At 42.0% G+C, this 14,683-nt stretch overlaps 2 protein-coding genes and 1 pseudogene across 2 annotated transcripts in view; all 3 read left to right on the top strand.

Moving 5' to 3' along the window:
- The window catches only part of RAB15 (RAB15, member RAS oncogene family), a 70,974-nt gene that overhangs the window by 20,866 nt on the left and 35,425 nt on the right, over positions 1-14,683 (top strand).
- LOC122743765 lies at positions 1,729-2,425 on the top strand (annotated as a pseudogene).
- LOC122743771 (40S ribosomal protein S24-like) lies at positions 2,844-3,164 on the top strand. Its single transcript, XM_043988912.1, has one exon. The coding sequence runs from the start codon at positions 2,844-2,846 to the stop codon at positions 3,162-3,164; it is 321 nt and encodes a 106-aa protein (XP_043844847.1).

The raw sequence follows: 14,683 nt of genomic DNA, 5'->3' as shown, positions 1-14,683 counted from the left end.
TGCGTCACAACCCCTTATGGGGTTACATAACTGAATGTGGGGGTCACGAAAAATTTAGCAAAAGTAAAATGTTATGTATACCTATTTTATATACCCATATACCTGTGGTTGCGTAAAAATTTTTCAGGTGAAAAGGGGTTATGAGTGGAAAAAGCTTAAGAAGCCCTACTCCAGCTCATTTTATGGATGAGGAAACTGATGCAAACGGGATTAAGTGATTTGTCCAGGGTCACACAGCTAATAAGCATCTGAGGCTAGATTTGAACTCAGGAAGAACAGTCTTCCTGACTCCAGAATCAATATTCTATCTACTACCACCTAGCCACTAATAAGTATTTATATACCTAAAAGGTCCTATTTATAGACCTAAAAGGTCCTTATATACCTTGTCCAATAATCTCCAAAAAGTTCCTGGACTTGTAGTTTCTCAGTGACATCCTCCAAAACTCCCTAAATAGCTGTTGTAAAAGAAACTGTTGGATGATCATGTATTAAACCCATCCCCACTCTGTCAATGCTCTTTGATTTGCATTGTTTTCAAACATATTCCCATGTTACATTTATTGGAGGGGCACTTTTCTCTCTGGTCCTCAGAATTGTACCAAGTTGCTTTTTTCACATGAATGTCCTTTTTTCTGCTTCTTGGGACGAATAAAATGTCCATTCATGAAATGGCCAGTACCTTACAATGTCCTTGTAAGGTAGATAAGATAGGAATAAGGGTAACCACTTTGGGATGGACATTTGAGGAGACTTGGTCTTATTCCCTCAATAAGGAATATTTGGCCTGAAAGCAATTGTTCTTAAAATGACCCTTGGGGCAGGAGCAGAGCCAAGATGGCACAGGAAAGGCAGTGACTTGCCTGAACTATCCCCAAGGCCACTCCAAATACCTTCAAATAATGCCGTAAGACAATTTATGGAGCAGCAGAACCCACAAAAAGATAGGGTGAGGGGGCAGGTACATGGCACAGTGGATAAAGCACTGGCCCTACATTCAGGAGGACCTGAGTTCAAATCTGGCCTCAGACACTTGACACTTACTAGCTGTGTGACCCTGATCAAGTTACTTGACTCTCATTGCCCCACCCCACCCCCCCCAAAAAAAACCCACACAGGGTGAAATAATTTTCCAGCCAAAGACAACTTAGAAGGTTGGCAAGAAAGGTCTGTTGTACTGGGGTGAGAGTGGAGTGCAACCAAGTGCAGACCATGCCAGTGCAGACCTAGCCACAGCCACAGCAAACCAGGAGCAGGCCTTGGGAGCCTCTGAATCAGCAGAGGCAGGAACTGCTTCTGGAACTCAGTCGACAGACAGTAAGGGGGTCAAACAGTTGTCCTAAAACTATGAATAGAGTCCCCCTCCATTGTGGCTGCAAGCTATGGTGTGCTTGTGCTCCTCCCAGCCTGGGACTGCCACCCAAGACTGTGACCTAGATCCTAGTATGGGCAAAATAACAGAGGCCTGCCTCAGTGCTAGCAAAGAGATCGCTGTAATCTTTTGGACAACTGTTTGACCCCCTTACTGTCTGTCGACTGAGTTCCAAAACGTCCAAAACTTCCAAGAAAAATATGGATTGATCTCAGGCCATAGATGTGCTCAAAAAGGACTTTGAAAATAAAGTCACTGAGGTAGAGGAAAAAATGGAAAGAGAAATGAGAGTGATGCAAGAAAATCATGAAAAAAAAAAGGAGACAAGGCTGCTGTAATCAATCCTGCCAGACACCATGGCCGAGAATGCCAAACTCCAGCTATTTGTCAAGGCCAGTGAAGATGGTGAGAGTAAAGGGAACTGTCCTTTCTGCCATCATCTCTTCATGATCCTGCTAGTCAAAGGTGTCCCCTTCAATCTCACCACAGTGGACACCAGGAGGTCCTTGGATGTGCTGAAGGACTTTGCCCCTTGCTCCCAGCTGCCCATTCTGCTATATGATGGGGAAGCCAAGACAGATACCATCCAGATTGAAGAGTTCCTGGAAGAGACATTGGGGCCACCCAGCTTCCCCAGCCTGGCTCCTTGCTATAACATAGCTGGTAATGATGTCTTCTACAAGTTCTCAGCTTTCATCAAAAAACACTTCTCTTGCTCAGGATGAAGCCTTGTATTGGCCTCTGCTTTATGCCCTGGTGAAACTCGATGGATATCTAGTCACACCCCTGGAGCATGAGTTGACTCAGGATCCGAACTTCACTCAGTTCAGGTGTTGCTTCTTAGATGGCGACCAGCTCACCTTGGCAGATTGCAACCTCCTGCCCAAGCTGCTCATCGTCAATACTGTGTGCACCCATTATTGACAGACACCCATCCCTGTTGAGCTCCATGGGCTCCACTGATACCTGGAAAATGCACTGTAGGAGAAGGAATTCAAGTACACCTGTCCACAAAGCTTGGAGATCCTGGCTGTCTATGCACCTATGGCCTGATCTCGAGCTTGCTGCCTCTCCTTTCCCCATGGAATCCATCCACTTTGGCACTCACCTATTGCTCCACCCTGCACAGGCTTCAGGCACACAGACTCACTCATTCGTCACTCCCTCTGTGAGCACGCTTCCCAGCCACTTTTTCATGCGACTCTTCTAAATCCCACAGATTTAGAATCCCAGGATTTCCTCTCTGATTGCCCTATCTGGACTGACCTTCCTTACTTCTAGTCACCATTGCACTCCTGTGTTGGTCTAGACTGTTAATCTGCTTCAAAGGGGGTGTCCATAAACATACTCTTTGGTCATACACACACACCAAAAAAAAAAAAAGAGACACAAAAAAATACTGAAGAAAATACGACCTTGAAAAACAGACTAGCCTTTCTCTCTCCTGCTGCTCAAAGAGCTGACCACTACCATGAATGACACTGAAACCAGCAGAACCAGGAAGTTCATGACAAACAGACTTTTTTTGCATAAACAGATGGTTATAGATGTCCTTCATTCTGGAAAGGCCATAGTGCCCAAGACTGAAATTCAAGAAAAACTGGCCAAGATGTACAAGACAACTCCAGATGTCATTTTTGTCTTTGGATTCAGAACCCATTTTGGTGGCAGCAAAACAACAGGCTTTGGCATGATTTATGATTCCCTTGATTATGCAAAGAAAAATGAACCAAAGCACAGAATTGCAAGGCATGGCCTATATGAGAAGAAAAAGACATCAAGAAAGCAGTGAAAGAAACACAAGAACAGAATGAAGAAAGTCAGGGGTACTGCAAAGGCAAATGTCAGTCCTGGCAAAAAGAAGGAATAAAAGGCACTATGGAAGGTGTTTATACATGAAGATATGGATTTTTCATCAGAGCATAAATAAACTATGTAAAAATTGAAAGAAAAAAGAAAAACAGACTAGGACAAATGGTAAAAGAGGTATTAAAAGTCAATGAGGAAAAGAATTCCTTGAGAAGCTGAATTGGCCAAATGGAAAAGGAGGTACAAACACTCTACAAAGAAAATAACTCCTTAAAAATTAGGATTGAGCAAATGGAAGCTAATGACTTTATGAGAAATCAAGAAAAATAAAGCAAAACCAAAAGCATTAAAAAATATAAGGCAATGCAAAATATCTCAGTGGAAAAACAACTGACTTGGAGAGATAATTTCAAAATTATTAGACTGCCTGAAAACCATGATAAAAAAAAAGAGCCTAGACATCATCTCCGAAGAAATTGTAAGGGAAAATTGCCCTGTTATTCTAGAACCAAAAGGCAAAATAGAAATTGAAAGAATCCACTGATCACCTCCTGAAAGAGATCCTAAAATGAAAACTCCCAGGAATATTATAGCCAAATTCTAGAGCTCCCAGGTCAAGGAGAAAATATTGCAAGTAGCCTGGAGCCACAGTCAGGATATCACAAGATTTAGCAGCTTCTACATTAAAGGATCAAAGGGCTTGGGATAATATATTCCAGAGGGCAAAAGAACTGGGATTACAACCAAGAATCACCTACCCAGCAAAACTGATTATAATCTTTCAGGGTGAAAAATGGGAATTCAATGAAAGAGAGGACATTCAGGCATTTGTGATGAAAAGACCTGAGCTGAATAGAAAATTTGACTTTCAAATATAAGATTCTAGATAAGCATAAAAAGTTAAACAGGAGAAAGAAATCATAAAAGATATTAAAGGCTTAAACTGTTTGCATTCCTAAATGGGAAGATGATACTTGTAACTCATAAGAACTTTCTCATTATTAGGGCAGCTGGATGGAATATATTTAGACAGAGGGCACAGGTGTGAGTTGAATATGAAGGGATGATATCTTTAAAAGAGATAAAATTAAGGGGTAGGAGAGGAATGCACTAGGAGAAAGGGAAAGGGAGAGGTGAAATGGGGTAAAGTATCTCGCATAAAAGAAGCAAGAGGGAACAGCTAGGTGGTGCAGTGGATAAAGCACTGGCCCTGGATTTAGGAGGACAGCATGCTCACCCCTACTGCAGAAGACACAAAGCTGGGGGGAAGATAGCTAATGTATCAGTTGACAGAGTCAGGATCCAAAAAGATTTTGACTAACTAGACTAGAGGACGGACAGACTCTAGGAAGACAAAATTTAATAATGTAAAAATGTAAAGTTTTACACTTGTATGCAAAAACTCCCAATTTTACTAGTATAAGATAATATGTTGTTCAATCATCCAAATCTTTGTGACCCCATTTGGAGTTTTCTTGGCAAAGATACTGGAGTGGTTTGCCATTTTTTTCTCCAGCTCATTTTACAGATGGGGAAATTGAGACAAACAGGGTCAAGTGACTCACACAGCTAGGAAATGTCTGAAACCAGATTTGAACTCACAAAGATGGGATAGGCATAGATAAATATCTATTGTTCTAGGGGATAAAGCCCTGGCCCTGGATTTAGGAGGACCTGAGTTCAAATCCAGCCTCAGATACTTTACACTTATTAGTTGTGTGACCCTGGGCAAGTCACTTAACCCTCATTGCCCTTCCCCCCCCTCAAAAAAAAAAGAAGCAAGAAAAAGCTATATAGTGGAGGGGAAGATTGGGGAGGTGCTGAGGAGTGAATGAACCTTACTCTCATCAGAATTTTCTCAAAGAGGGAATAACATACACACTCAATTGGGTATAATAATCTATCTTACCCTGCAGGAAAGTAGGAGGGAAAGGGGAAAAGGGGGAAGGGGTGATAGAAGGGAGGGCAGATTGGGGAGGGGCAGTCAGAAGCAAAACACCTTTGAGGAGGGACAGAGTGTAAGGAGAGAGAATAGAGTAAATGGCATGGGGAAGGAATGGGATGAAGGAAAATACAGTGACTGTGAAAACATTTTGAAGCAAGTTTGTCTGACATAGACCTCATTTTTCAAATACATAGAGAATGGAATCAAATTTATTAAAATAACAGCCATTCCCCAATTGATAAATGATTAAAAAATATATATATGAAGAGGGGGTAGCTAGGTGGCTCAGTGGATAAAGCACTGGCCCTGGATTCAGGAGTACCTGAGTTCAAATCCGGCCTCAGACACTTGACACTTACTAGCTATGTGACCTTGGGCAAGTCACTTAACCCCCATTGCCCCACAAAAAACAAAAAACAAAAAGATATGGGGGCAGCTAGATGGCGCGGGGCAGCTAGATGGTACAGTGGATAGAGCACCAGCCCTGGAATCAGAGTATCTGAGTTCAAATCCGGCCTCAGACACTTAACACTTACTAGCTGTGTGACCCTGGGCAAGTCACTTAACCCCAATTGCCTCACTAAAAAAATAATAATAATAATAATAAAAATAAAAAGATATGAAGAGTTTTCAGATGAAATAATCAAAGGTATCTATAGGCATATAAAAATTCTCTAACTCACTATTGATTAGAAAGATCAAGTCAAAACAATTTTGGGGTACTACCCCATACTGTTTGGATTGGATAATAGGATAGCAGAGGAAAATAACAAATGTTGTAGGGGATATGATGAAAAAGAGACATTAATGCACTGTTGGTGGAGTTGTAAACTGATTCAAACATTCTGTGGAGCAATTTGGAACTATGGCTAAAGGACTGTAAAACCATACATACTCTTTGATCTAGTCACACCACTACTAGGTTAGTACCCAAAAAGGGATAAAACCCAAAAAGTTAAAGGACCTATATGTAAAAAAAAAAATTTATGGCAGCTTTTTTCTGGTGCAAAGAATTCAAAGTTGAGGAGATGCCCAACAATTGGAGAATGGCTGAACAAATTGTGGGATGAGATTATGCTGGAACACTATTGTGCTATAAGAAATGATGAGCAGGATGCTCTCAGAAAAACTTGGAAAGACTTACATGAACTGATGCAAAGTGAAATGTATTGTATACAAAGTAACAGCAATATTGTAAGATGATCAGCTGCGAATGACTTAGCTATTCTCAGCAATACAATGATCCAAGACAACTCTGAAGGACTTATGAAAAATGCGATCCATCTCCAGAAAAAGAACTGATGGTGTCCGAATACAGATTGAAGCATATATTTTTTAGTTTCTTTTTCTTAAGCTTTTTTTTTTCTTGGTCTGTTTTCTTTCACAGCTTGACTAATGTGGAAATGTTTTACATGACCACACATGTATAACTTATATTAGATTGCTTGTGTTCTTGGCGGGGGGAGGAAGAGAATTTGGAACACAAAGTTTTAAAAATGGATGTAAATCCTCTCTCTCTCTCTCTCTCTCTCTTTTTTGGTGGAGAAATGAGGGTTAAGTGACTTGCTCAGGGTCACACAGCTAGTAAGTATCAAGTGTCTGAGGCTGGGATTTTAACTCAGGTCCTTCTGAATCCAGGCCGGTGCTTTATTCACTGTGCCACCTAGCTGCCCCCTAAAATTATTTTTACATGTAATTGGGAAAAAAATAAAATTCTAAATAAATGGGGGTGGAAATGACCCTTTGGCTTCATGCTTTCTAGTCTCCACTCATGGAATGGGGAAGAACTTTCTGGCAGTTCCATTCCCCTCATAAAGTTGTACAAACAATGATATCTCAGAGTAAATGATTACTAATTTTATAACCAGTGTTTCTAGCCTCTCCAGCTCTTGCTCTCCTCAGCCCTGAAATATGCTTGATACCAGCCTTGAGCCTTGAGTCAGTACCCATGACTCCCTTCAGCCAGACACTCCAGCCCTAGCTTAGCATTAATGACTCCCTGACTCAGACCCAGATCTTTCTCCAGGCCTCTCTCTTCCTGGGGCCACCAGCCTCCAACCTTCCATTGAATGTATGATAGAGTTATTAGGGGCTTCCTTGACCCAGGAATATATTTTGCATTTATGAACTTATTCCTATGGAACCGTTGCCCTTTATGTTGTTCTTTCACCTAAAGTAGTGCTCTAACTATCCTTCCTTTGGACTTTTTTTTTTTTTTGCGGGGCAATGGGGGTTAAGTGACTTGCCCAGGGTCACACAGCCAGTAAGTGTCAAGTGTCTGAGGTCGGATTTGAACTCAGGAACCCCTGAATCCAGGGCCGGTGCTTTATCCACTACGCCACCTAGCCGCCCCCCTTCCTTTGGACTTTAATGGGGTTTGACCTCTGATATATTTGGGAAGACAAAAATAACCTATCTTTTTCTTTCATATTGTTTTTTGTCTTGACTTTTTGAATGCTCAAGACCTTAAAGTATGGGAAAGGTTTATAATTCTCACTCCTTTGGTATGGTTTCTAAGTTTCAATGAGACCTAGGAGGAAAGGGGTTGGAGAATTGAGCCCAGGTTTTATCTTCCAGTGCCAATGGGTTATAATCTATAGGCTTTCTAAAGTAACTTAATAAGAAGTCAGGAGGGACCAGTGATGGGTTTAAAGAAAATAAAGCAGGGGCAGCTAGGTGGCACAGTGGATAGAGCACCAGCCCTAGATTCAGGAGGACCTGAGTTCAAATCCAGTCTGAGACACTTACTAACTGTATGACCCTGAGCAAGTCACTTAACCCTTATTGCCCTGCAAGAAAAGAAAAGAAAAGAAACTAAAGCATAAATTAAGGAGCCAGGGCAATGAGCAATAGCTATTTATATTCTGTTAAGAAAGGGAATGTGGTACAGTGGATAAAGTCTTGGACTTGGAATCAGAAGACTTGTCTCGTAGTCCTGTTACTGCTAATGTATGACTTCAGGCAAATTATTACTCCTAGATATTAATTTCCTCATCTCGGATTATTATTATTTTGGGGGGTGGGGCAATAAGGGTTCAGTGACTTGCCCAAGGTCACACAGCTAGTAAGTGTCAAGTGTCTGAGGCCGAATTTGAACTCAGGTCCTCCTGAATCCAGGGCCAGTGCTTTATCCACTGCACCACCTAGCTTCCCCAAGTGGAGTTTTTTTTTTCCTTGTTAACCTTGCAAGATTATTGTAGGAATCAAATGTCAGTGTGTATAAAAAAGAAAACCCAGACTTTGAAAACAAAAATGTACTGCACACAATGGAAGCTATCTTGTAACTGCCATGTATGGATATAATCACTTTTTCAGAAGTGTACTTTTCCCAGATTGGGAAACTGAGGTAAAGAGGAAAGACCTTGTGACTCTTCTAACATTTGTGCCCTAGGACAAAAACTCCCTCATCACAAGAAAAACCCATTGGAAAACCAAACCAGGGCAGGGGCGGGGGAGGGCAGCTAGGTGGCACAATGGATGGAGCACCGGCCCTGGATTCAGGAGGACCCGAGTTCAAATCCGACCTCAGACACTTGACACTTACTATCTGTGTGACCCTGGGCAAGTCACTTAACCCTCATTGCCCCACAAAAAATTAAAAAATTGAAAAATTGAAAACCAAGCCAGGGCTTGAAATTACGCTAACAGCTTTTTCATGCTGACATCTTCATTCTTTTCCATCTACTATAACCGCTTCAGAAACCTGAGACATCGTCTAGGTCCAGGCTAACTAGGGCAAGACCTGGCCAGAGATCAGATGATGAGATAGTTCCGGAGTAGACATGGTACTCTTCTTTCTACACTCTTCTCCCCTTTCTGTTCCAGACAGCCAGCCAGTGTGGCTGTGCAGCTGTGGAAGTGTCCAGTGCATTTCGTTCCTGAGGTGGTTGCATTAGCCAGGTAGGTGAGGAGGGAGTCCCTAGTGCGTGCAGAGAAGGTCAGGTTGATGCCCTTCTTTCCTCTGTCCTCTTGCCTATGTCTTGTGCCAAGGCTGTTCTAAACTATTCAGCAGCTATTTGTTGAATACCTACTATGTGCAGAGCACTGTGCTGATGTGATTTGGGGGGGGCAGTGAGGGTTCAGCGACTTGCCCAGGGTCACACAGCTAGTAAGTGTCAAGTGTCTGAGGCCTAATTTGAACTCAGGTCCTCCTGAATCCAGAGCTGGTGCTTTATCCACTGTGCCACCTAGCTGCCCCCAATATATCATTCTTGCTTCAGTGTGTTTATAATCTAGTTGGGGGAGACATGACTCAAGAAAAGTTAAATACAAGCATTAATAGCACAAGAACTAGAGTACTACATGATAAAGTACTGAATTAGTGATATGGATAGTGTAATAGGTGTTCAGAGAGAGGAGGTCATTGGCCTAGGTTGGCTAGTGAAGCCTTCATGGAAAAGACGAAACTTGTGTTGAGCTTTGAAGGACAGATAGGTGGAGCGGAAGGGGATGGGCATTACAGATTGGAGAATAGAATGAACAAAGGCGAAGATCTGGGATTTCATGTGGCATATTCAGGAGACAAAAATAGATTAGTCTGACTGGAGCATTGGTTTTGTGTAGCAGAGTAGTAGAAGATCAAGGTGGAAAGGAAATTTAAAATCCGTCTATAGATACCTTTAAATGGAAGGCTAAGGAATTGAGGTGTTCTCCTGTAGGGTTGGACTAGGCAGTTGCTAAGGTCCCTTCCACCTCTAAACTGATGACCTTATAAAATGGACATGGGAGGGGCAGCTAGGTGGCACAGTGGATAAAGCACGGATCCTGGATTCAGGAGGACCTGAGGCCAAATCTGGCCTCAAATATTTGACACTTACTAGCTGTGTGACCCTGGGAAAGTCACTTAACCCTCATTGCCATGCCCCCAAAAAATGGAAATGGGGAGCATTAAGGAGTTCTGCTCAAGGGATTGATAGGCTAAAATCAGTGTTTCAGGAATATCAGTCTGCTATCAGTGTGTAGTATGGATTGGAGGAGGAAAAGACTAGAATCAGAGAGACTAGTAAGGAGGCTAGATCTATTAATCCCTGATGCCTGAAACCACTCTTTCCACATCTCCACTTGTCAAAATCCTTTTTCTTTAAAGACCAGTCCAGGTACTAGGTACCACCTCTTCCATGAAGTCTACCTTGCCTCTCCCCATCCCTCACTAAAAGTGAACTCTTGCACTTCATGTCTTATGACATTTTTCTAAATAACCTCTTATAACATATGACTTTGATCATATTTATTTATACATGTGACTTTTACCCCTTATTAGATTGTAATTTCCTTGAAGGCAGGGATTATATGTTTTCATTTTCTTCTTTCTATCTCAGTGTTTAACATAAAGGTTTGAATTGAATTGTCCACTTCCCACCCCATCCCATGGCACTAACATAAAGCCCAACTTTTTTTTTTTTGGTGGGGCAATGTGGGTTAAGTGACTTGCCCAGGGTCACACAGCTAGTAAGTGTCAAGTGTCTGAGGCTGGATTTGAGGTCAGCTCCTCCTGAATCCAGGGCCAGTGCTTTATCCATTGCACCATCTAGCTGTCCCCTCAACCACTTACTTTTGCACAGTAACTGCTTTTACCTTCCTGCAATTCCATTCCCCAGAGAAAGATGTAGCATTCTAAACTGTATACAGTTTCTCTAGTAGCTGGAGGACCAATCACTTCTACCACTAGCAAATGTAGAAGAGTCTTCAGCCTTGCTTAGTAAAGGTCCTTCTTCCTTTAATGCAGATGCCTGCACCAGTATGAGCTAATTCCTCACATCTCTCTGTCCCTTTAGAGTTCTCTAGAAAGGCTCAGAGAAGCCCTAGGATGATATTTATAACCTTGGCCCACCTGCCACAGAAGATAAGAAATTGAAAGAGAGGGCAGATGTCACTTTGAGACCCCCCCAAATTCAATAGGGAGGGCTGATTAAATGGGAATGTACCAGGTGGCACAATGGTTAGAGTATCAGGCCTAAAGTCAGGAAGACTTATCTTCCTGAATTCAAATATGACTTTAGAAAGTACCTGTATGATCCTGAGCAAGTTATTTTTTTTTAATTTCTTTGTTTGTTTGTTTGTTTGTTTTTTTGGTGAGGTAATTGGGGTTAAGTGACTTGCCCAGGGTCACACAGCTAGTAAGTGTCAAGTGTTTGAGGCCAGATTTGAACTCAGGTACTCCTGACTCCAGGGATAGTGCTCTATCCACTCTGCCACCTAGCTGCCCCATGAGCAAGTTATTTAACCCTGTTTGCCTCAGCTTTCTCATCTGTAAAATGAGCTGGAAAAGCAAATGGCAAACCACTCTAGTATCTTTGCCTAGAAAACCCCAAATGGGGTCACAAAGAGTCAGACATGACTGAAACGATTGAACAACAAACCAACTAGTTGCTTGAGGAAGAAGGATGGATTATGTGAACTTATTTAAAATGGAAATATAGACACTTTGGAGCAACCTAAGAAAAAGCAAGGTTTTACCACTACTGCTTAAGAAGATTTTTTTTTGTGGATAGGATGAAAGAACAGAGTCTTAAGTGGCCTAGAGTCATTTTGACCCTGGACTTACCAGAAAGACATAGAAAGATTTATACAGTTTGCGGGGATTATAGTGCATATGTGTATACATGCATATGCACATGTGTACATATGGGTATAGTTATGAGTGTATATATGTACATATATGTGGGTTTATATTAAGTGTTTAATAAATGCTTTTCCTTTAATTTATTCTTCTTCCCCAGTAAGATAGTCCTAGGGAATATGAACACAAGGTATTCCTTAAAGGGTGTCCATTGGTTTCCTTTGCAAGCATTCAGACTTACATGTCATCAAACAGAACAGGTTTTATGTACCTAGTAAAGGACATAGAAAGGACTTGTATCTGAAACCAGCAAAAGTTAGGACAATTCCTTTCCCCTATCTGGTGTTCCTCCCTCCCCAGGATCCTGTATAGTACCCCTCACATATTTCCCTGAGAGGGGCCCCAGCAAAGAGGAAACAGAGGACCCAGTCTTATGCTGTTTCCAGATTCTTCTTGTGCATTCTAGTCCTCTGACCTCCTCAGCTGTTCTACTCCCTCCATCACTCCATGCTTCCCCATCCCTGCTCCAAGTGATATCTTTCAAGCATCTCTTCTCAGACTGCCTTTCCAACTGCCAGCCCCATGAATCACTGTTGCTGCTCCAGCTCTCTGCCAGTCTATTTCATGTGTGTGTGTACGGATATGTAAATGTATATATGAAAAAATATATATATATACATACATATATAGATGTGCACACACATATATGTTCCTAAGGGCTATCATATTGGGATAGCATAATAACATAATGAAAGGGCCTTTATTAAGCACTTATTATGTACTAAACAGTATGCTAAGCACTAGAGATACAAATATAAAGGTGAAGACAGTTCCTGCCCCAAAGAAGCTTAAATTCTAATGGGAGAGACGTCACACATAGTAGAGTGGAGATCGAAGTGGCTGCAAAGCCTGAGTCAGCGGACCAAGTACCATCATTCCCTTTGAGAACTTCTAGCTCCCAATGTATCCAGGTTCCACTTGAGTAGAGATGAATAACCTAGAGAAGATCCAACATAAAGAAAGAGAATCTTTTGTGTCTTTTGGGGGAGGGCGGGGCAATGAGGGTTAAGTGACTTGCCTAGGGTCACATAGCTAGTAAGTGTCAAGTGTCTGAGGCCTATTTTGAACTCAGGTCCTCCTGACTCTATCTACCGCACCACCTAGTTGCCCCATCTTTTGTGTCTTTTAATTTGAGTCCTCAGAATGTAAACTTCTACTACTGATTCTAGCAAATGGACGCAAGTCCTCTGCTAGAGTGGTTGATAGATGCTGTTTCTAAATCTGCCAGGTAGTTTTCATCCCTCCTGGACCAGACTCCTGGGTCTTTATACCCTCTGCTTCTTGTTGATCTTCCAGAGGCCTCCTTGGGGCTGAAGATACAGGGCTGCTCTAGCAGCACCTGTTTATACTTGTAGTAATAGGAAGCCCCAGGGGAATGAATGAAAGCCCCTCTAAGTTTCCTGTCAGACAGGTTTGACTACTAGCTCTGGGGTTCTGTTCTCCTGCCAAGTGCACACTGCCACAGTATCAACTTTCTCCAACTTCCTTCCAGTGGGGGGAGGGGAGGGGGATGGTATAGAAAAGTGTCTTTCTCTGTTCCTCAGTCTGTCCTTTGACATAGACATAATAGACCCATACGTCTATGCTTCTCTTTCCAAGAGATATTATCAGCAGGAATGAGAATACCTGTGAACATGCTTTGAGGTCTTTGGAGAGAAGATAAGCAGAAAGTATTATTAAAATTGCATAGTTATTAATCAGTCCAGAGCTCGGAGTGCTCTATATTGGTGGCTCTAGGGATGAGTATTTCCTGCATTCACTTCTCCAAGATAAGATTTCTGCCTCCTTTACCAGCCTCCACTTCCAATACATTATTCTCTGGTCTTGGCTTCTTCCTCCCTTTTCTATTCCCCTTCTGACCTCCCTTGATGGGATGGTGATGGGTTTTACAATGTGAAAGTCAATATTTGCCCATTATACCCACTCATATCTCCAGTTGATTGACTCTCATCTGGGAACTCTTTTGTGATCTAATATTTTATTTGAGTCTGTTTCTCTGTGAGACTCATCAGACTTCTGAAGCTCAATTTCGTTCAGTAAACAATTATTAAACATCTACTTGGCCAGGCACCAAGGAGACAAAGACAAAAATGAAAAACAGTCCCTTTCCACAAGCAGGTTACAGTCCATTGGAACTAGCTTCTGAACTCTCTGCTTCTGTGTGCAATTTGTTAGTATCAACACATAAGGATCTCAGGAGTTTTCCAACTGAATAGGACAAAGGTAAGGGTCATTTTTTTTCTTTTCTTTCTTTTTTTTTGCGGGGCGGGACAGGTCAATGAGGGTTAAGTGACTTGCTCAGAGTCACACAGCTAGTAAGTGCCAAGTATCTGAGGTCGGATTTGAACTCAGGTCCTCCTGAATCCAGGGCCAGTGCTTTATCCACTACACCACCTAGCTGCCCCAAGGGTCATCATTAATCCCATTTCCCAGTTGGGAAAATTGAGGCTCAGAAAGAGGTAGTGATTTGTACTGGGCAGCCTTAGTGGCACATTTGACAGAATGCTGAGCCTGGAGTCAGAAAGACCTGAGTTCAAATTTAGCTTCAAACTCTTACCAGATATATGGCTCTGGGCAAATCACAATCTGTTTGCCTCAGTTTCCTCAACTGTAAAAAGGAGATAACAGCACCTCCCTCTCATGGTTGTTGTGAGAATCAAATGGATAATAGTATAAAGTGCTTACTATAATAACTGGCATGTAGTAGATGTTATATAACTATTGATTTCCTTCCTCTTCCCCTTCTCACAAGGATTCTCACAGCATACATGAAATCTTACAGAACCTGGAGCCTTCTTCTTCCTACAAGCTCCAGGCAGGCGCTATGCATGTACTTGTACATCCTGTTAAATTTTATTCATGACCTACTAAGTCTTGTGTAGGTAGGGAAGACCCACTATTCCCACATTAGCCAAGTTGTAAATGTTGATGGGTTTGT

Source organism: Dromiciops gliroides, chromosome 2, assembly GCF_019393635.1.
Source record: "Dromiciops gliroides isolate mDroGli1 chromosome 2, mDroGli1.pri, whole genome shotgun sequence".
NCBI classification, from domain to species: Eukaryota; Metazoa; Chordata; class Mammalia; order Microbiotheria; family Microbiotheriidae; genus Dromiciops; species Dromiciops gliroides.
The sequence above is the reverse complement of the archived record's forward strand: the minus strand, read 5'-3'. Positions and strand labels throughout refer to the sequence as shown.

Coding starts and splice junctions, on each gene's coding strand:
- LOC122743771 (XM_043988912.1), top strand. CDS start 2,844: ATGAATGACACTGAAACCAGCAGAACCAGGAAGTTCATGACAAACAGA.